At 35.9% G+C, this 20,744-nt stretch overlaps 1 protein-coding gene across 1 annotated transcript; it reads right to left on the bottom strand.

The window, feature by feature from the left end:
* Positions 1–12,074: 12,074 nt before the first annotated feature.
* On the bottom strand, positions 12,075–14,289 carry LOC110792281 (protein DETOXIFICATION 48). Its single transcript, XM_021997101.2, has 2 exons — positions 13,979–14,289; positions 12,075–13,899 (listed from the first exon to the last, which is right to left on the bottom strand). The coding sequence occupies exons 1-2, from the start codon at positions 14,138–14,140 to the stop codon at positions 12,370–12,372; spliced, it is 1,692 nt and encodes a 563-aa protein (XP_021852793.1). The 5' UTR covers positions 14,141–14,289; the 3' UTR covers positions 12,075–12,369.
* Positions 14,290–20,744: the final 6,455 nt, after the last annotated feature.

Raw genomic sequence — 20,744 nt, 5'->3', positions numbered from 1 at the left:
AACAACTAGACATATGAATCCTTCCGTTGAACATCGACCATATTTGAAGATAGTGATTCCCTTAGTAATTGCAGGCAATGACACCTCCCTTTCATCCTTCTGTCTTGCTGCTAGCAGTTTCTGGGCTTGGGTCCATTGATGAACGTGTGACTGTGCAAGGTGAAGAATCCTCTCCGGGCTTACACTCACGTTTCTAAAGATGATTTCATTTCTGTGTAGCCAAATTGACCACAAAATTGAGATAAATTGAAGGAGTCTTGAGTCCTCCTCACCATTTTGGTTGAAAAACAAATTCAGAAAATTCATTATCCAATCTTCCACACCTATATCCATTTGGGTATACGAGATTATACCCAACCAGCTACTTTTCCAGACCATTTGTGACACTGGGCATAGTCGAAAAATGTGGTTTTGCGTCTCAACCTCAGCATGACACATACTGCAAGTTTCTTCACCTTCCATACCTCGTTTCCTCAAGTTCTCCTTCGTAGGAATGGCGCGATGAATCACACGCCAGATGAAGTGTTTCCATTTAGGGAGGAGATTGCTTTTCCAAAGGGCCTTCCAGAATTTCGAGTGAGTACCGATGCTCGGTTGTTGTTGCCTGTGTAGGAACCAGTACCCCGACTTGAATGTGTATTTTCCTGTTTTTGTATGGGCCCAAATCATCTCGTCCTCCTTATCTGCAGCTGGGATATGAGTAGCAAGGATTTTCCTTGCATCAACAGCAGTGAAACTCTTCCAGATTAGGCCCGCATTCCAATTTCTCTCCGTTGTCATTATATCCATTACCTTGGCTTCAGCTTGAAACCATGGAGGGATATGGTTTCTGAAGTGAACTTTCTCCATGCCTACCCAAGAGTCCCTGGTGATTTTCGTGCAATGGCCGTTACCAACTCTGAATTGGATTCCTCCTTTCAACGAGGAGGCAGCCTTGATGAGGCTTCTTGCTGCCCAAGAGGGAGCATAAGGGCTTCTACCCTGATAGCCCACTGAAATCGGATCATCCCCGTATTTTCCTTTAAACAATTTGCTAACCAACAGGTAAGGGTTATCGCGCATTCTCCAGCTTTGCCTTGCTAGCAGAGCGTTGTTAAGGATAGCCACATTTTTTAGGCCCAACCCTCCATCTGTTTTGTGAGCAAACAACAGTTCAGACTTTCTCCAGTAGATTGGCCGTTTTGAGGAAGAGCTTGCCCACCAGAATTTTGTCAATGAAGATGAAATTTTTGCTAGAACACGCTTTGGACAGGAATAGATAGATAAGATGTGAGAAGCCATAGCTATAAGGACGCTATTGATGAGAATAAGTTTACCCGGGGCCGAGAGGTTAGCAAATTTCCATGAACCAATCTTCGAATTTATTCTTTCCAGAAGCTCATTAAACCTTGAAGAAGAACGGCCGTCTACGTCCATAGGTCAGCCAAGGTAGGTACCCATGACGGAAGTACTACTAACGCCAAGGGGTTGACGGAGAATGCGAACAAATCTAGAGGGTGTGTTTGGGCTGAACAGGACTGCCGATTTCCCGAAGTTAATCATCTCACCCGAGACCGCACAAAAGCCATCAATAATGCCCCTGATTGCTCTACACGAGGAAGGAGTTGCCTTGAAGCAAAAAAGGGCGTCGTCGGCGAAAAACAAATGACTCACTGGCGGCGCCTTACGAGCCACTTTAATCCCTTGGACAATGCCAGCACTTTCAGCACGTTGGACACCTTTAGCAAGAACCTCCATAAGGAGGATGAATAAGTACGGGGAGAGCGGGTCTCCCTGTCGAAGGCCCTTCTTGGGGGTAATACGCTGAGATTGTTCGCCATTTACCAGAACCGAATAAGTGACCGTTGATATGCATTGAAAGATCCAGTGTATCCATGAATCCGGGAACTCCATACCGCGTAGAATCTTGATCAGGAAATCCCATCTTACTCTATCGTATGCTTTGCTAAGATCAACCTTCAAAATCCCTTCGAATCTGCCTCCTTTTTTCCTCTTCTTAACATGGTTGACAATCTCATGGGCAATAAAGCAGTTGTCGGACATCATACGTCCTGGAATGAACGCATTTTGTGTGTCTCCCACAATGTCTGGTAATACTAACTTCAATCTATTGACCATGCATTTTGAGATAATTTTGTAGAGTGAATTGCACAGGCTAATTGGGCGGAATTCTCCCACTGTCGAAGGGCGTTGTACCTTTGGGATAAGAGCGATAAAAGTTCTGTTTGCTTCTTTAAGCATGTGTCCTTTGTCGAAAAAGGCATGTACCCCTTTGCAAACTTCTTCCCCCACCACATCCCAATATTTTTGAAAGAAGATAGGAGGAACACCATCCGGGCCAGGCGACTTGAGAGGTTTGGAGGCAAAAGCTGCTCCTTTGATTTCTAAGTCTGTGAAAGGGGATGACAGCAACTGTTTGTGAGAATGGGAAAGAGTGGTGAGATCCTGCAGCCATGAATCTGTTTCCACGTTGGTTGGGTCTTCTGTACCTGAAAAAAGGTTAGTATAAAAGTTATGAAATTCATGTTTAATCTCCGTGCTTTCTGAAGTCCAAGATTCATCTCCCCTTTTTATTGCACGGATCTCATTAGCACTGCCTCTTGTCTTGACACTTTTATAGAAGAAAGAAGTAGATTGGTCTCCGTAAGCATCCCATTTTGATTTTGCCCGCTGTTTCCAGTAGAGCCATTGTTGTTCCAACTGAATTTTCAGTTTCTTACGCTGCTCTGCTTCTTGAATAATCGAACTTTCGTCCCCAATTTTCGACTGAAGAGTAGATAACTCCTCCTCGAATTTATTCCAAGTAATACCCGAATGCTTCTTATAGTCAAGGCATCATCTTCTTGTATGACCCACTATGGTTTCAAGCTTCCTGTGAATTTTGAATAGATGAGAGCCCTCAAACCTGTCCTTCCAGTCATTGATAATAATGCCCTCAATTTCCTTATTAGAGAGACACCAAGCTTCCATCTTATATGGTGATTTTCTCCTTAAAGAGGCTGGGTTTGTGTCGAGGATAATAGGGCTGTGATCCGAAAGGAGTATGGGCAAGTTCCATATGGACGCATCAGGAAATTGTAATCTCCAAGGATCATTAGCATAAGCCCTGTCGAGCCTTTCAAAAGTCGCCTTTTTTCCTTGTCTATTGTTCGTCCAGGTGTAGGTAACTCCATGAAAAGGGAGTTCAGTTATATCACAGTCCATTTTCCAGTTTGCGAAAGAGTCCAAGCCACGGATATGCTTGCTACCACCCAACTTGTGGTTAGTCTCCCCTACTTGATTAATGTCCCCAATGAGAACTATGCTTCCTGGATGTTGGTGGAGCAGGCCTGCTATGGTATTCCAAACAGCAGTACGGCCATCGAAGTAAGGACAGCCATAAACAAACATTACATAGTAGTTATCATTCAGTTCAGAAGTAACATTACAAAGGATTACATTGGCATCTACGAAAATAATATTAACCACCACCCGTTTTGACCAAGCAAGGAACAACCCCCCGGAGTTGGATTGGGCATCCCAGCCTGTAAAATCAAAGAACCCCATTCTAGCAAAAGGTTTTTCTAGAGAAGCTACATCAGACTTAGTTTCAGACAAGAAAATAAAATCTACGCTATACTTAGCCGATAAGTTGGACAGGAACGGAAAAATTGGGGATTCAGATTTTTTAGCCCCCCCTACAATTCCAACTAATGCATTTCATTTAACCACCGAAGACTGTTCTTGGCCAGCCGCGCCCTTGATTTTCAGAATGTTGATCGACACCTTTTTGTTGTAACTCGCTTTTTCCTCAGCTTGCTCCATCTTTTCCCAAATGTCATCGTCTGCACTCAGACCGAACATGAGCTTGCCTCTGCCGGCGTAATTCACCTGCTTTTTCACTTTCTTAGAAGGGGTACAGGAGCTCGATTCAGACTCATAATCAGCCATTCCCAGATGATCATCTATGGCAATACCTAGCACATTCCTCTTCAGTCCTTCTACACCTACTTCGCCTACATCCCTTCCCTGGATGTCTCTTAGAACTCCTTCCCTCCACTTCTTCCTTCTAGGGCCCTCTGCTTCTAGTCTCATACCCTGTCTTTTGTTGTAGATCTTCTTTTTCTCCTCATGAGTGTAATATTCTGGTTCAATTTCCGCCCCATAAGAGTGGGAGGATTCAGAGTCAAGGGCCAACATGTCTATCAACATGAGAGAGTCCACTTCTTCGGCTTGGAGTGATGAGCAAGCCGTGGCAAATGAGTTAACTGACACAGGAGAGTTGGGTGGAGCGCTGGTTTCTGATGGGGGAGGGGAGTTTGAGTTTGAGGGGTTCGGGCTAGGAGTGGCTTCTTTTGGTATAGTGAGTGTGAGAGTTTTCTGAGTGGCGGGTCGAAGGAGAGTTGAGAGTGGTTGGTGTTCTTCTTTGGACGTTCCAGCTTGGGGCAAGACAACAGGAAGTGGGGTGTGGTTTTGGAAGATTGATTTTGGGATAGAGCCAAATTGAAGTTCCACAACACAGTTCCAGTGAGCATTTGGCTTGAATGGGTCAGAGGAAGGATTTTTTGGTACTACAATTCTATCCTTACTTCCCAACAGGACAGAAATATCTGGGTTAAATTCACTTGAAAAAGAAAGACTGGCAGAAGATTCCTTAATTGAAGTTTCCATAATTGTTGTTTCCATAATTGTTTGAGTATAGTTGGGGAAATGCTGGATTTTAGAGGGTAGGAAGGGAAAGGAACACTGGTGGGGCTTTGGCTTAGAAAGGTGAGACAGGAATGTTTGATGAGGACCACACTGGGAGTTCAGGTATATAAGGGTGGATTTTGAATTTGAGTTCAAACAGTCAAGGGAGAAAGTGGTTGGGAAGTTACCATAAATGGGTGTTGCAGTGCAGAGATATGGGTGGGTGGAGAAAGAGATAACTGGCAGTTGAAGTTCATTTCCTTTAATAGCAGCTGAAGAGATATTAATGTTGCTTTGGTTCAAAGGGTTAGAGAGAGAAAAATTCGTCTGTTCAGAGGAAGTTTTACAGCTATGGTTCACAAATTCAACTTGTTCAATGCTGGGGTCATTAATATTTGGCAGAGAGATAATCAACTTGGGATTAAATTGGTTTTGGATGCTGACCTTTTTTGGAAAATAGGTTGAGCCTGCACAGTACTCTTGACCAGGAGTTGGAGGGAGGAAATTTGGAGGCACAACTACGCCTGGGTCCCCGACGGTGGCTACCGTCAGTGGAGCAACCCCCAATGCAAGGTCCCCCTGAGCTAGGTTACCCAATTGTTTTGTCGGAATAGAAACGTGAAGGCGGGTCAGAATTCCACGTCGAGAAAGGATCGGCACCCTCCGACTTGGACCGTCATCCAAGTTTCTTGATTTCTTATTATTAGGGGAGTTTGAATCTTCATTTTCCCCACTTCGCGGCCGTTTTCCACTGTTTACCTGATTTAGATGGAGACCCCCATATGTGTTCGGGTTTGGTGGTTGGTGGCCTGAGCTACCATCTGAGTTGTTTCCACTCGTCGACGGCGACTGAGCATGCGGTGGGTAGGAGCGCAAGTTGATTCTTGACGTCCTGAATCTTTCCCCATCTTCTAATCCCATGATTTTTTTTGGTGTAGAGAGGTGGCGCCGGTTGTTCTTCCATAAAATCAAAATTCAACCCACATATTCCCTTCAAGCGAGACCTGATTTCATACTTACCCCGGTTTGCCGGAGTTTGGCAATTTGGTTTACGGTGCCCCACCTGACCACAGTTCTGGCAGAAATTGAAGATGCCTTCGTACCTGAAGTAGACCCATTTGTAATGGTCTGGCCTGTATTCATAGTAATAACCTGGGACTATCACTTTATCAATTGGGATGATCATTTTGACTCGAATGTGGTTCTTTGGACCTTCCGTCATCGAACTTTCGTCAATCTTAATGATCCTTCCGATTCTTTCTAGAGCTCTTCTTGCGACTTGGAGATGATTTTCCGGGACAGGGATGCCTTCAACTCTTACCCAGAAGTAGGCCTCACTAAAATCAATGTTGGATATCGATGCTCCGATCGACCATCCTTTGAAGACCAGAAGGGCCCCTTTGAAGGATGCCGTGCCCAAGGACAGCAGGTTATCCCTGTCAACTATGTTATCCCTTATTAAAGCCCAAGGACAGCAGGTTATCCCTGTCAATATGAGCTTTTTAAAATTAGAGTTGTTCATCTCAAACTCTTTTTCAAACCTCTTTTAACCAAACACTCCAATTAAATTTTTGAAATGGTCAAACTTCAATTCTAATCACCTCAAAAAGCTTTTTCCCCCCTCCAAACACCACAGTTTTTTTTACGTAGCAACAAGATTTAATCACATGTTATTGACTAAATGGTTCAATCAAAGTGCCTACATACGAACTACCTTTGGTGTAATAACTACTCCATTCGTACCAAAATTATAGTTCTGTATTTTAAATCGAGCGTTCCATAATTAATTATAGTCATGTTTCTTTATTTGAACATAAAATAATTCTCACATTATCTTTATTTGGGACCACAAAAAAATGCAATGAAAAACCCCTCATGTACTATATTCCCCTTCCTCGTGTACTTTATTCTTTTTTACATGTACTTTATTCCTTTTTACATATATTATATTCTACTGTCTAATACTCCCTCCGTCCCAAAAAGTTTTTTCCGTTTGCCATTTTACGTGGTTATTAAGGAGAATGAAACATTATAAAATTAACTATCAATGTTGTACTTTTATAGGGAACTGTTGCTTTTTATTCCATTTTGACAAAAAAATAAAATATGTGTAAGGATTGTGAGCTAATAGAATTTCAAGGAATAAAAGTGTCAACTCATTAATCTATTCAAACTTAAACCAACCAATGAGATTACAAGGTCTTTTTTGATATAACCAATGAATTACAATGTTTAAAATACAAACAGGATATTAAAAAAGAAAGAAAAGAAATGGGAAGATCATTTTAGTACACCTTAAAATGAAAAGGGAAAAACATTTAGGGACGAAAGGAAAACAAATTAATCATCAATGTACTATATTCCACTTTTCTTAAAATACGTGTTTTTAGTCAAACAAGACTATAATTTTGGGACGGAGGGAGTAGTTATTAGTCCGGTGTAACTAATTACCAAAAAGGGAATGTAACTTCTAAAAACGTATTGTGGAAAATGGTATAAATAACTCCTAAAAAAAATATGCAGAGAGTTTTTACAAGAGAAATAATGAGAAATAGTATTTCCAATAAAATTCTAATTAATGATTTCAGTTAAACATTTATTTGGAACCAGGGATATCCACTTTCTAAATTATTATGCTTTTGCAAAAGCAACGAATAAAAAAGAATGGGAGAAGTATTTAGTAACATTTCACGTGATAACTTATGTTTTTAGTATGTTAGTAAAAACTTTAGCCAAAGTTAGTATATGAATAGTGAAAAAAGTTAAACGTAGTAGTTAGTCAGTAGTAAAGGGAGTATTTGTTAACTGGTTTGACTAACTATTATGCATTAGCTAATTTGACTAAGTATTAATTACTCCCTCGTTCCATAATGTTCTTCACTTTTCCATTATAAGCGGTTTCCAATGCACTATATATATTTGACCACTATTAATAGTTTTAATTTCGCATTAGTAAAAAAATTGATATTTAGAAAATTTACATTAAAAAGAATCTAATGGTCAAGTTAATATTTTTTCTATTATATATATACTACTAATTGCGTTTTTAGACTTTGACCATATTAATAATAAATATATATGATGAACGTACATTACGCAATAGATGAAGTAATTCTTAGTTGTTTGTATAGATGATTTAACTAGCTAGTTGAATTAGCTTCATATGTAATGTTAGTTGTTTCATGTGTAAAATGTCAATAAAGGATATTGATATAAAATGATGTAGGTTTAGAAATTATAATTTTAGACAATGATAGGACAAAGTTGTCATTTTACACCCACTTTTTCAAACCTCTAAGTTATGATTTTCCAAAATTAGCTTTTTTATCCCAAACTCTCTTCCATAGCACTCACAAGTCACAATCAAACACTTCAATAAGCTTTTTAAAATTGTCAAATAAGAAAATATGTCAAAAAAGACAATTAAAAAAACAACTTAATAAAGAAATAGAACCAACGTATATTCATGAACGAAGGGAGGAGACACTTTGCTGGAGTAAAGTATACTACTCCCTCGTTCTTTTTCTATTTTTAGGCAGTAAATGTTGTAACCTTTTTTTGGTATTGGAACCAACAGAAAAACTGAAAAAATATACTCCGTCTGAATCTAAATGTTTTTCCCATTTGCTATTTTACGCGGTAATTAAGGAAAAAGAAAACAAAGCAACATTGAGAGTTCATATGCATTTATTGTTGTATTTTATGGGGTTGTTGTCTTTGCTGATTTTTTTCACAAGAAAACAAAACAACTTTTAATGTTTAAACTTGTTAGAGCCAATAGAATTTAAGGAATCAAAATGTCAACTCATCAATCTATCAATACTAAAAACTAATCAATGAGATTGCGTGGTTTTATATTAAGAGCATCTCCGATGGTTGTAACTAGGGACTAGCTTGAAATTTATACAAGTTTCAAGCTAATAGCTAGACCATTGGAGTGAAGATGATAAATTAGCTTAGCCAAGCAAATTAGCTTAAACAAGCTAATTTGCTTGACAACTAGCTCCCAAATTTGCCAAATAAATAATTGACAAGTGGAACAAGTAGGACCAATTGAAATAACAAGCTACTCCCTCCGTATTTATTTAAGAGATACACTTGGTCGGGCACGGGTATTAAGAAAAATAATTGAATGAAATTAAATAATAAAGCAAGTGGGGTTGTGTAGATATTTTAATAAGTAAACAAGTGGGGACCATGTCATTTTGTGGGTGGGAAGTGGGGTGGGTAAATTAGATGTATTATTTAATTAGATGGTGGGGTTGATAAGTTACTAAAAATAGCAAGTGTATCTCTTAAATAAATACGGTCGGAAAAGGCAAGTGTATCCCTTAAATAAATACGGAGGGAGTATTTGCTAGTTATTGGAGCATAAATTAGCTAGACAATAAAATAACTTGAAATCTTATGTGGCATAACAAGCTAATTGTCAAATTAGCTTACCATTAAAGATGCTCTAATAAACCAATAAGATTACAAGGATAAAAATGAAGGAAAAAAAATAAGAATATCATTTTTGGACACTTAAAAAGAAGGTTAAATTGTTTTTTACCACCTAAAAAATCGACAAATTATTTTTTACGGATTTTTCATGAAATACCCCTCAATTTTTACGAAATTCACCAAATGCCCCTCAACTTTTAGAAATTCACCAAATGCCCCTCACCTTTAATATAATACCCAAACTACCCTTACTAATGACGCGCCGTTAGTCCGCCGTTAGCTTACTTTTCTAATTCACCAAATGCCCCTACAATGTAACTTATTTCACCAAATACCCTATTTTAAAATATAATTCACCAAATGCCCAAATATAAAAATTACCTTTTTAAAGGCCAACGGCTACTTTTTTGGGATTGAAAAATAGCCGTAGCTTATTGTTTTAGTATAAATAACCCTGTTCTGAGTGTTTAGTTAGTCACCAAATTGTTTTGTTGTAGTTTCATCTCATTTTGTGTCATGAGTTATCATTCAAAATCATCATCCACACATAATGAGTCCACATATGTTAGAGTCCCAAATAAAATATGTTATCGTGGGAGGAAATTTGTCATTCGTAGCTCCGATACAACACTCAATCCACAAAGGGTATACTACAAGTGTGATCCAAGCAACAATGGCGAATATGCTTAATTATGATGTTTTTGATCCATACTACATATTGTTTCAGTATATCTGTCACTATATGAAGTTATTTTTGAATGGTGAATATGATAATTATGATGTTTTTGAATGGTGAATATGCTTAATCTAGTTTGATAAATGATGTTTTTTTGTGTGTTGAATATGCTTAATCTGTTGCTGATGCTTTTAGTACACTTTATTTCTGACACATCTGAAACTATTAGCATCAGAAATGCTAGATTGATTACAATTTCATGAGGAAGCAGTTTAGTTCCCAAATATGGAGTAATTAACAAGAGAAATACGCAACAAGGCAGCACAAGTAAGCATCACGGGTAGCTGTTTCAATTTGTTGTAAAGACAACATAGTAGCACCCCAACTTCCTAGAGGTGCTGCAGGACCTTTAAGCACGTACAAAAACAATTCTTTACCCGGTGTAAATAGATTCGTCAAATATTGCAATCCAAATATTTTGAACTTTTCATTGGTATGTTTTTTATCCTGTTTAACCGTTACAACCAATTCACCCAAATCAAAAGCATTCCTGCATTGAATCCCATAATCTCTGTTCAACGCTTTAAGACAGTTGTTCATTTTAACAGCAACAAAGGTAAGCTCTTGTCTTTGGAAGAACTAGGCCAGTGAACAAATAGGTTTATTAATCCGCAACAACTAGATAATCAAGCAATTGTCGAATAAACACAACTTCACTATGACAACTTTTTCAGCAAGTTGGTGTTTGGTGTCATCTTGACAGTACGTAGTGTCTTTCGATGTCTAGTCCTATTATGGACATGTGGTTGTCGCTAGAGCTACGGATTTTTGACAGCAACTTCCCCAAACTATGATTAAGCTCAGTTATGGTGTAAAGTAATGTTGTATTCGCATCTAATAATAAAAGACTCTCACTTGTCTTAAAAAAAATGGAGAAAGAGAACCCAACCCCAACCAAACCCCAACCCCAACCAATGGACAATTGTTAGCCGGAGAAAACCCAGAAACGCCACCAACAAATTAGCACGGAGAACCTGCTTCATCAATTTCCTCCCCCGTAACACCAGCCGACAAGGACTGTTCCATCTTTTCGGTCGACATACACATGCCCAAAAACTAGCCGTTGGGCTTTAAAAAGGTAATTTTTACATTTGGGCATTTGGTGAATTATATTTTAAAATAGGGGTATTTGGTGAAATAAGTTACATTGTAGGGGCATTTGGTGAATTAGAAAAGTAGGCTAACGGCGGACTAACGGCGTGTCATTAGTAAGGGTAGTTTGGGTATTATATTAAAGGTGAGGTGCATTTGGTGAATTTCTGAAAGTTGAGAGGCATTTGGTGAATTTCGTGAAAATTGAGGGGTATTTCATGAAAAATCCGTATTTTTTACCACCTAAAAATAAAAATTGTTCTGTACCACCTAAAGTTGAATAAAAATTGTCCTTTACCACCTCTTAACTATAAAATGGACGAAAAAGTTATGTTAAATAATGGTAAGTAAGGCAAAATGTTAGCTTACATACATGAAAATCGTGGAGAAAAGAAGGAACTAAAATATACATTCGTTGAAATGGGTCCATATGACGTTTCCATCCATCTTTCCGGTTAAGAGGTGGTGAAAAACAATTTTATTTTATTTATAGGTGGTAAAAGACAATTTTTATTTTTTTAAGTAGTTAAAAACAATTTTTCAATTTTTTTAGGGGATAAAGTACAATTTACTCTAAAAAGAAAATGGAAAAATATTTAGATTTGGAGGGAGTACTTTTTCCTCAATCTCTCTCCTTAAACAACAATTTCAGCACCAATGATATAGTTTAAAATAATACGGAGTCATTCACTTATTCATGATCCGCAATTAGTAATCTTTCAGGGTTTATGTACGATGATCCGTAATTTGTACAATAATACGGATTAATTCATGATCCGTATATAATTAAGTAGTAATCATACTTAGAATCAGAACTTGTCCTGCATTCAATGAGTAGAAATCTTCTACTACGTACCTCACAGTATATGTACTCGTAACTTTTTTTGTTTTTGTTGATAATTGCGTTAATTTAAATAGCATATATAGTCGAAATCATTGGGCAAGTAACAATATCAACCAATATATCAATTATCGGTTGGTCCAGTGGTGATTGAGATTGAACTTGATAGGGACGACCCATTTTTCGATCCCCTGCGACAATAATTGGGAGAGGAATGAAACCTATCCACCCAGAACTCACCCCAAATTCGGATTAACCATAAGGATGAACCGGGTGCTAAAAAGAAAAACAATATGAACCAATCTGAGAAAATGATATATAAATGATAAATGGGAAGAAGATCCGGACTCCTATAGTGGTATAATTAAATACCTTTACATAGTAAATTTTTTATTAATAATCAGAATAATACAGACTTGACGACTCACAAGTAGAAAAAAAGATAAAAAGAAGAGGAAGTCTAGTACAAACTACGTACAGTAGAATTGGCATGAGAAGTAGAGGGCGGATTTGGGCAAAAATGTGGGTTAAAGTTTAAACACCTAATTAATTAAAGTGCATGACATTATACATTGATTAATGAAATGAATTAGTGAGTGTTTAAGAGGGGATTAGTTTCAAGGGAAGCTTGTGATGATGGTAAACATGATCTTAATGTGGTCTCATCTTTATTCTTTATACACAGGAATTCGAGATTGGTCGTAACTGGGACAATCTTAGGTTTGTCAAGAGATTTACTAAAATGGAATGATGTCGAAATTGGTAGTGATGATAATGATGTTTTAGTCAATTGAGTAGCTCTGTCTGCTTGAAGAGTCCAGTCTGTCTTACAGAGGACATAGAGCATTAGAAGTGCGCAAGAGGCTTGGGCTGCGAGTAGACCTACCCATAGCCCTGGGAATCCTTTCTTAAGAATGAACCCGAATAAGATAGCAACAGGCATTCCTACAAAGTAAAACGAACCCAGGTTAATATTGGCTCCCACTGTAGGCCTTGCACTTCCTCTGAGTACTCCACAACCTGTTGTTTGTGGACAGTTACCTAGCTCACACAGTCCTACAATCGGCAATGCAACAGCAGTTAGATGTAAGATTTCTTCATCATTTGTGAAAAACCTACCCCATTGGTTCCTCATCAGAGTTGTAAATAGCATGGCACCAAGGCCTAATACTACGGCGCATGCCAAAGACACGATCATGGAAACACGGGCTTTCCCAGGGCGTTGAGCCCCGAGCTCATTCCCAACCCTGGTAGAGACACCAAGGCTTAAAGATGAAGGGAATACATATACTAATGAAGTTGTTTGTATTAGTATACCCATTGATGCAATCGTTGCTCTTGGGTTTGCAAGAAGCCCACAAAGCATTATCATAAACTCATACCACCACCATTCAAGGCAAACCGAAGCACATGTAGGAATAGCAAGGGCTAACAAGGAAGACCATCCTCGAAGACAATCCATACTCGGGGTAATCCATGAGTCTTTATAGACTCGAGAGAAGTAAATGAAGGAAGCAAGCAAGATACAAAGGTTTAAGTTAGTCCAAATAGTAGCAATTGCAACCCCAATGATGCCTAACTTGAGATGGACTACTAAGAGGAAATTAAGAGGCAAATGAACAAGAACAGAAATGGCGGTACAATAAGTTAAGGGTAAAGTAATGTTTTGTGTCCTCAAATAGATTCTAAGAGGATGAAGAAAAGAAAGAAAGAAAAGATCAGGAATAGAGAAAACTAAAAAGAGATGAGCAACACAAGTGATCTCTTCATCTTGACCACACCAAACAAGGATTCTCTTCATGTTAAACCATATGAAACTGATAGGTACTGAAGTAGATAAAAGTAAAAGCACTGTCCTTTGTAATGTTAATCCAAGTAACTTCATTTGTTTACCACCATATGCTTGTCCACATATTGGCTCCATTCCCATTGCTAAACCGGATATCACTGAATAACCGGTGATATTCGCAAAACCAATGGCCAGAGAACCACCTGCTAGTTCCAATTCGCCTAGGTATCCAAGGAATACCATTGATATCATGGCTCTTGAATATAACAGCAATCCTGTTACTGTTGTTGGTCCTGATATTTTTCCTATTGCTCTCATCTCTTTTACTGCCTGCAAATTTAAATATATTTTTATTTCTTAATAATAATCATTAAAAAATAGTACGGAGTATTATAATTTAGTTTTGTACCTCGGAAATGGTTGGCCATCTATGAAGTTGGTCGTAATCATCATCATCAACGTCAGAATGAGTATCATCCATAACAAACTTATTAGTATCGATCGATAGCGACTTTAAACAAGTTTTGGTAGGAGGGAGAGAAGAGATTATAGGATTAGGAATGTTGGACATAATATTTGGGAAAGAAGATGAAGGAAGAGCTAGAAGAGTGGAGTACCCAAAAACAAGATGTTTTTGTGTGTTCTGTTAGGAAGCAATTACTTTGCCTTGTAGAAATGTGAAATGTGAAATGTGAAATGTGAAATGTGAAATGAATCAATGATGATGAAATTAACTAAGAAAAAAATAGACAAGAGGACGTTATATTTATACTCCTATACTTGGGGTTCTGTGGCCCCCGCATTTTCAATCTCCTTACGTGTCGAATCAGCGCTACATTGGAGGAAAGGTCCGGCTTTATAACACCGGCCGGCATATTTGTTAGTTGTTACCCCCCGTTATTGTATTTGATTCACATACGCATAGGGGTGTCAATTCTCAATCCGACCCAGTGAACCCGATGAGTTTGTCCGACCGTTTAGAATCCGAACCGTTTAGAACCCGCGAGTTAAAATCCGAAATCCGATCCGATCCGATTATATTCAACCCGAATCCGACCCAACCCGTTAGTATTGATCCGATTAAGATCCGAATCCGTTAACAGACCGATCCGTGACAATCCGGATCCATTTAATCCGATCCGAAGCGATCCGAAACCCGTTTATGATCCGATCCGTTTCAATCCGAATCCGTTCCAACCCGAGGAATATCCGTTTAATCCGATCCGTTTTTAATCTGTGACCCGTTTAATCCGACCCGTTTCAACCCGTGACCCGTTAGATCCGATCCGTTTTTAATCCGTGACCTGTTTAATCCGAACTAATTCCAACCCATCGATATAATAATATATTCAATAACTTATATTACTAATCTTAAATTCTTATTACTTTTAAAAGTTAGTTATTATTTTCGTCCCCGGCCTAATTAAGTCATCGATATGATAATATATAATTTGGAACCGAACTGCCCCAAATTCCAACCCGCTACCAAATAACCCGATCCGATAATTACCCGAATCAATATAAAACTGAATCCAATGTAACCAGGCTAAATTAGTTTCAATCCAACCCGTTTTAGTCTGTTACCGATTAATCCGATCCGATATGAATCCGATCCGAAATGAATCCGATCCGATATGAATCCGATCCGATATTAATCCGACCGACATGAACCCGAACCCGTTATAGTCCGACTAAACCCGTTAACAATCCGTCGTATTCCAATCCGATCCGATCCGACCCAAACCGACTACAATCCGACCCGTTTACAACCCGATCCGATATGAATCCGTGAATAAAAAATCCGACCCGATCCGGTCCGTTAAGTTTTCAATCCGATCCGATCCGACCCGTTAGCCAAATTAATCCGTTCCAATCCGATCCGTTTCAACCCGAATCCGATGAGTCCGACCCAAACCCGATCCGTTGATCCGATTTGACACCCCTACATACGCATGATACTATTAATGGAATTGGGTATCCAAATTAATTTTATTTATTTTAAGATTGTGTCTTAATCAAAACAATCTTTATTAAATGTATTTCTAAAGATATAAACAAATTAAGATTGATTTGAAATCACTTCTATCTATATATTATACTAAAATAGATGAAATTAATTGGGTGATAACAAATGTCACTCATTAATTGACCTCTCTTATAAATACTAAAAAAAAATTATAAAAAAACATAAAATATTTGATTCTGTAATTATTTTGTTAACTTTTACGTTTAAAAAAATTTGATTCTCTTTTCCTCAGAATAAAACAAAGATTTCATTCTATACATAAGGAATATTTTTTAATTTATATATTTAAGATTATCTTTTTATAAAAATTAACCCATTTTACGGAGTACGTAGTAAGATTTTTATATAAAAAATTTAAGAGTAGTCTATTTATTTGTATTTCGTACTTACATAACTCGAATACAAATAAATTAGAAAATCAATCAAGTATGAATAAGAGTGTATAAAAAAATTACTCCGTACAATAGTACTCTATAATATTTTAACAACTAAATGCGATAATTATAACAGTCATTGATTGTACTATTTTATACGTAGTATATTTAGCAACTAAATTCAATAATTCTCACCCCCATTGATAGTAATATTTTACTACTTTAAAAAAATTATGTACGTAACTTCTTTAAACATGAACAAACCTTTTGTAATCTAATCTATCTACTACTTTACTACCTAATTCCTAAATTTTTTAATGAAACTATTTGATTTTTACACTAGCTATTATATTCACACGTACATACCTCTACTTTTTTTCTACTTTTTGGTGATTATTAATACATTATGATGAACATAGTCATGTACTCCGTAGCATTTTGTTGGATTTGTCTAAATACTCACAAAATACTACCATTTTGTTTAATAATTTTTACTAATTGATAATTTAAGTTATTAACAGTTGAAGTTATTTACTAACAACCGTGAAAATAAAACGGGTTTATCCAAAAAAGAAATGAAAGAAGTACTCCCTCCATTCCTTTTTGTTCTTTCCGTTTCTATTTTGGGCGTTCCTATATGTTCTTCCCATTTTCTTTTTTGGACATACCTTTTTACCATAAAATTCCACACCATCCCTTATTTAATTCATTCACATTTCCCTATTCACTCACCCAACTCCACTTTTATAATTTTTTATTACTTTATTAAAAATATCTTCTCTCTCCTTCATTTCTTTATTAATTTCCTTTACTACTTTATTACTTTCTCTTACATTCAATCATTACTCTTACACCCAATCATTATAAGATTCCATTTTCTTAATTTTCACACCATTTCTCAAATGGGAAGAACATAAAGGAACAGAGGGAGTAGTAAACAAGAAAAATGATGCGCGACTACGTAGTCCTCTCTACTTAAAAACGCTCCTCCAAATATTTTAGGTTAAACAATTGACTTATATTTTAGTCGATTTTTAACAAACATCTGTGTACGGAGTACTATACTAAAAGATAGACAAATTGACATGGAGCTGACAAATAACACTCTGATTTGCCTCTTTTATAATATTGGTAACTAACCTATGATAAAATAATTAATATATTTTGTATATATTTTACCTAAGGTCTTCTAATTACTTATAATAATCGATTATATTACGAATTACTTATTTGCCCATGTTAATAAATTTCTAATTTAAATCTATATACTCCGTACTATACTAAAAGAGAGGCAAATCGATGTGGAGATGACAAATGTCTCTCTCTGATTTGCCTCTCTAATAACATAAATAATGACTAATTGTAAGTACTATCAAGTTTCGTTTAGAAATTGTGTCATATACTGAGTACATATATGTTCGAACGTTCTTTTGATCGATTATTATTATTTGTACCAAAGAAAACTCTTTGCATACAATTCCTGATAATCGATATAGAGAATCTTATAATAGTTTAACTTGGACTATCAATTATATTATTATAATACTATCAACTTTTTGAGAATTTGTATCATATAATGAATACGGATATGCACAACAAAAGTTACTATTTACTTAATGTATTTAATAAGGTCGTCTCAAATACTTTACAGGTCCTTAGTTAACTAACAAAATGAGCCCTCTAACCATATACTTTCTTTCATACGAAGCATATACTTACTCTTAAATATCAAAAATAACATTTGCCACATTCTCATTATCGTGATATTTTTATACGGAGCACGAATAATAATTTATTCGCTCATATTATTGAAATCTTAAGAGCATGTTGATTGAAATTTTAACTAATTTATCGTAATCAACTATATACAAAGTGTAATACCCCGAATTGTCGGGTATTTTATAATAAAATATATTGATAATTTAAGATAATTTTACAATTAAAATAAAAATTTTAATGAGTTTAAATAAGAGAAACTACAATATTTATATACATGTATATATTTTCATATTTATTTTATAAATTTTCTGAAATTAAGTCTCTTAATTAAATCCTAATACCCTAAGTTATATATACCCTCAAACCTCACAAAAATATCTCGTGTAACGATAAACCCTACTCTCATGCATCTCTGCCGTCGCCACCATAGTATCATCATCATCACCCTTCTCGGTAGGTAATGTATACGGAGTATTAGTTTCAAGCTTTGAACTTTTTAAAACCTGACTTTGAGTTTTGGACTTTCTTTTTTTTTTTTTTTTTTTAACGAATTCGTAACAAGTGGTTTATTAAAAAAAAAGGGGGGGGGGGGGGGGGGGGCTTTATTACTTTTCGTATTCACCGACTTCCTTCTCATCAATTAGCAGACCTGCAAGTACCATTAAACTAACCTTGTTTATCTATATTGTGCCTTGCTTTATTGTTTTTTAAAAAAAGGACTTGTTTTTATTAAAATAATGTTACAGTAACAATTACGAATAAGCATTTGATTGTTTTCATAATGATCACTTATTTTGGTTTTAATGGATTTCATTATCTAAAGTATTATTGACTTGATTTCATAAGATAATTTAATTACTTGAAGCGGCTTTCTTGTAGTAATAACTAGGTTAGGTCCCGTGCAACGCACGGTTATACTAAAATATTTTATTATTTCAATAGTATCTAAATAAAAGACTTGTGATATTAGGAAAACGTGAAAGTAAAAAGAATAAATGCAAAAGTATGAATTTATAGTGTATAAAATAAATATTCAAATAAGCCAAATATGCATATTAGTACAATACGGAGTACAAAGTTAAGGATTATATAGTTGTATACTTACCACTTATTATTATTTTAATTAACATCCATACTCACCGTGTATTGTTATTAGACTAACATTAGAAATCAATTCTTCAATATTTATATAAATTAATTAAAAAGTTATAAAAATACATAAATAAAATCAAATTGTAAAGGAGAAAATTATATTGGTTCATCTTTCCTCCAATAATATAGCATGTACTACGTAGTTACATTTATGGTTGTGAGAAATAATTCCCCTGACTTTCATTGATTGTGTATTGTCAGTATATATACAAACTACATGTTGTACAATAGCGTGATATGAGGCTATTAATTAGGAATCTAATTAATACATAATATTTATAAAATAACTGCATATTCTATAAATGGTAATTCAATTATATTTTATTTTATTTTTATCTTAGTTTCCTAAAAAAATGCAAAGTAAAATCTTTTTTAAAAAGTAAAAAAAAAATAAAAAAAATTGGCGGGAAAAAATCAACCCAGAAAATGACACGTGTTATTCCTGGTGTCTCTTTTAGTATATAGTAATAGATTGGCGTGTACTAACTTAGAATGTATTTCGAACAATGTTCCTACTACACATTAATTTAGGCTCGTTAATTTTGTGTAGTCGTCGTAGATAGAGGCTACTTAGGGACCACACAGGAGAACTACTAGTTCAAAGTACGCGCACGTTCAAGGTAATTTTCAATGTCTATCATATTTAGATTCCGTTAGGAAAAAATATTTTGGAGATGTTTATGTGTTATCATGTGATAAGGAACTTAAGTGTTATGTATATGAGCTTTGAAAATGTGAAATTATAAATATGTATACTAGTAGTATTATTATGATAATATTAATTGAACTCTATACTTATTTTCGAAAAAGATTACTTGATTTACTCTTACGAATCGAATTGCGTAGTACTATATCGAAGAACTTGAGAATAAACTTGGTTGTGGATTATTGTGGTCATTAGTTGTTGGGAATACTGACATATTCGAGCGCCTGGATGTGAGTTGCATAAGTTGGTTAATATGAGGTTGCAAGTAATAAGGTTTGACTTTTATGATTCAATTTCATGTGGCCACTTAATTAGTTAATTGTATTGTTTGGATTCATGAGTTAGTCGTTTGTGTGTTTTAACCTTATTAAAATATTAATTACTTAAAGTGTAATTTTAGAGGGAAAAATCCGTAAGGGTAAGGAACATGTTGTCCTTTTAGATGTTGTGCTATCGGTGCACTTTAGTGGAGAACCGGTATGCTTCTAGTAGGTTTCTATTATTCTGTATTAAACTTTATGCTTAGTCTTCCTCCTAATTCTATTGGTGCGCGGTCGCGGAGACCCATAGTCAATTAGTGAGGGGTGTGCACACTAGGGACATTCTGTACTCATCTTACTTTGGCCATTTTCAAGGGTTACGCGCGACCCTTAGCGTTTTCTTTCCCTCACTTAATTAATATTGATCTTATGTGATAAGTTTAATAATGGAATTATTAAATTGATACTTGTTGTTTAATTACTTATTTTATGTACTCAAAACGTTTTCAAACTAAAATTATTTATTTTACGGGATGGAGTTGGAATTACTCAGTTTATCTGATTTTTGAGAGTTCGTCTCTCTTGTATCTTTTCTATTTATTTTTGCAGGTTGGTAAAGGTACTTGGCTACGAGTGAGGAGACGCTTAGAATAACCACATAGTCAAGAGACAATTTCTACAGTTTAAATTGAATTTTGTTATTTATTTTATGAGAATTGGTTGTATACTTGTATTATTTTATCGGCCAGCTTTTTAGACCACTTAGTTAATTGGATAAATTTTTTTTTTACCACCTAAAAAAATCGAAAAATTGTTTTTTACCACCTAAAAAACTAAAACTTGTATTTTACCACCTAAAAAAAATTTAAAACTTGTTTTTTACCACCTGAAAAATGGAAAAATAGATGAAAATGTTATGTAGGGGGCCACAACAACGG

Source organism: Spinacia oleracea, chromosome 6 (assembly GCF_020520425.1).
Source record: "Spinacia oleracea cultivar Varoflay chromosome 6, BTI_SOV_V1, whole genome shotgun sequence".
In the NCBI taxonomy this organism is placed as follows: domain Eukaryota; kingdom Viridiplantae; phylum Streptophyta; class Magnoliopsida; order Caryophyllales; family Amaranthaceae; genus Spinacia; species Spinacia oleracea.
This window is presented reverse-complemented; position numbering and strand designations above follow the sequence as displayed.

Coding starts and splice junctions, on each gene's coding strand:
- LOC110792281 (XM_021997101.2), bottom strand. CDS start 14,140: ATGTCCAACATTCCTAATCCTATAATCTCTTCTCTCCCTCCTACCAAA. Junction 13,900..13,978: donor GATGGCCAACCATTTCCGAG/GTACAAAACTAA, acceptor TTAAATTTGCAG/GCAGTAAAAGAGATGAGAGC.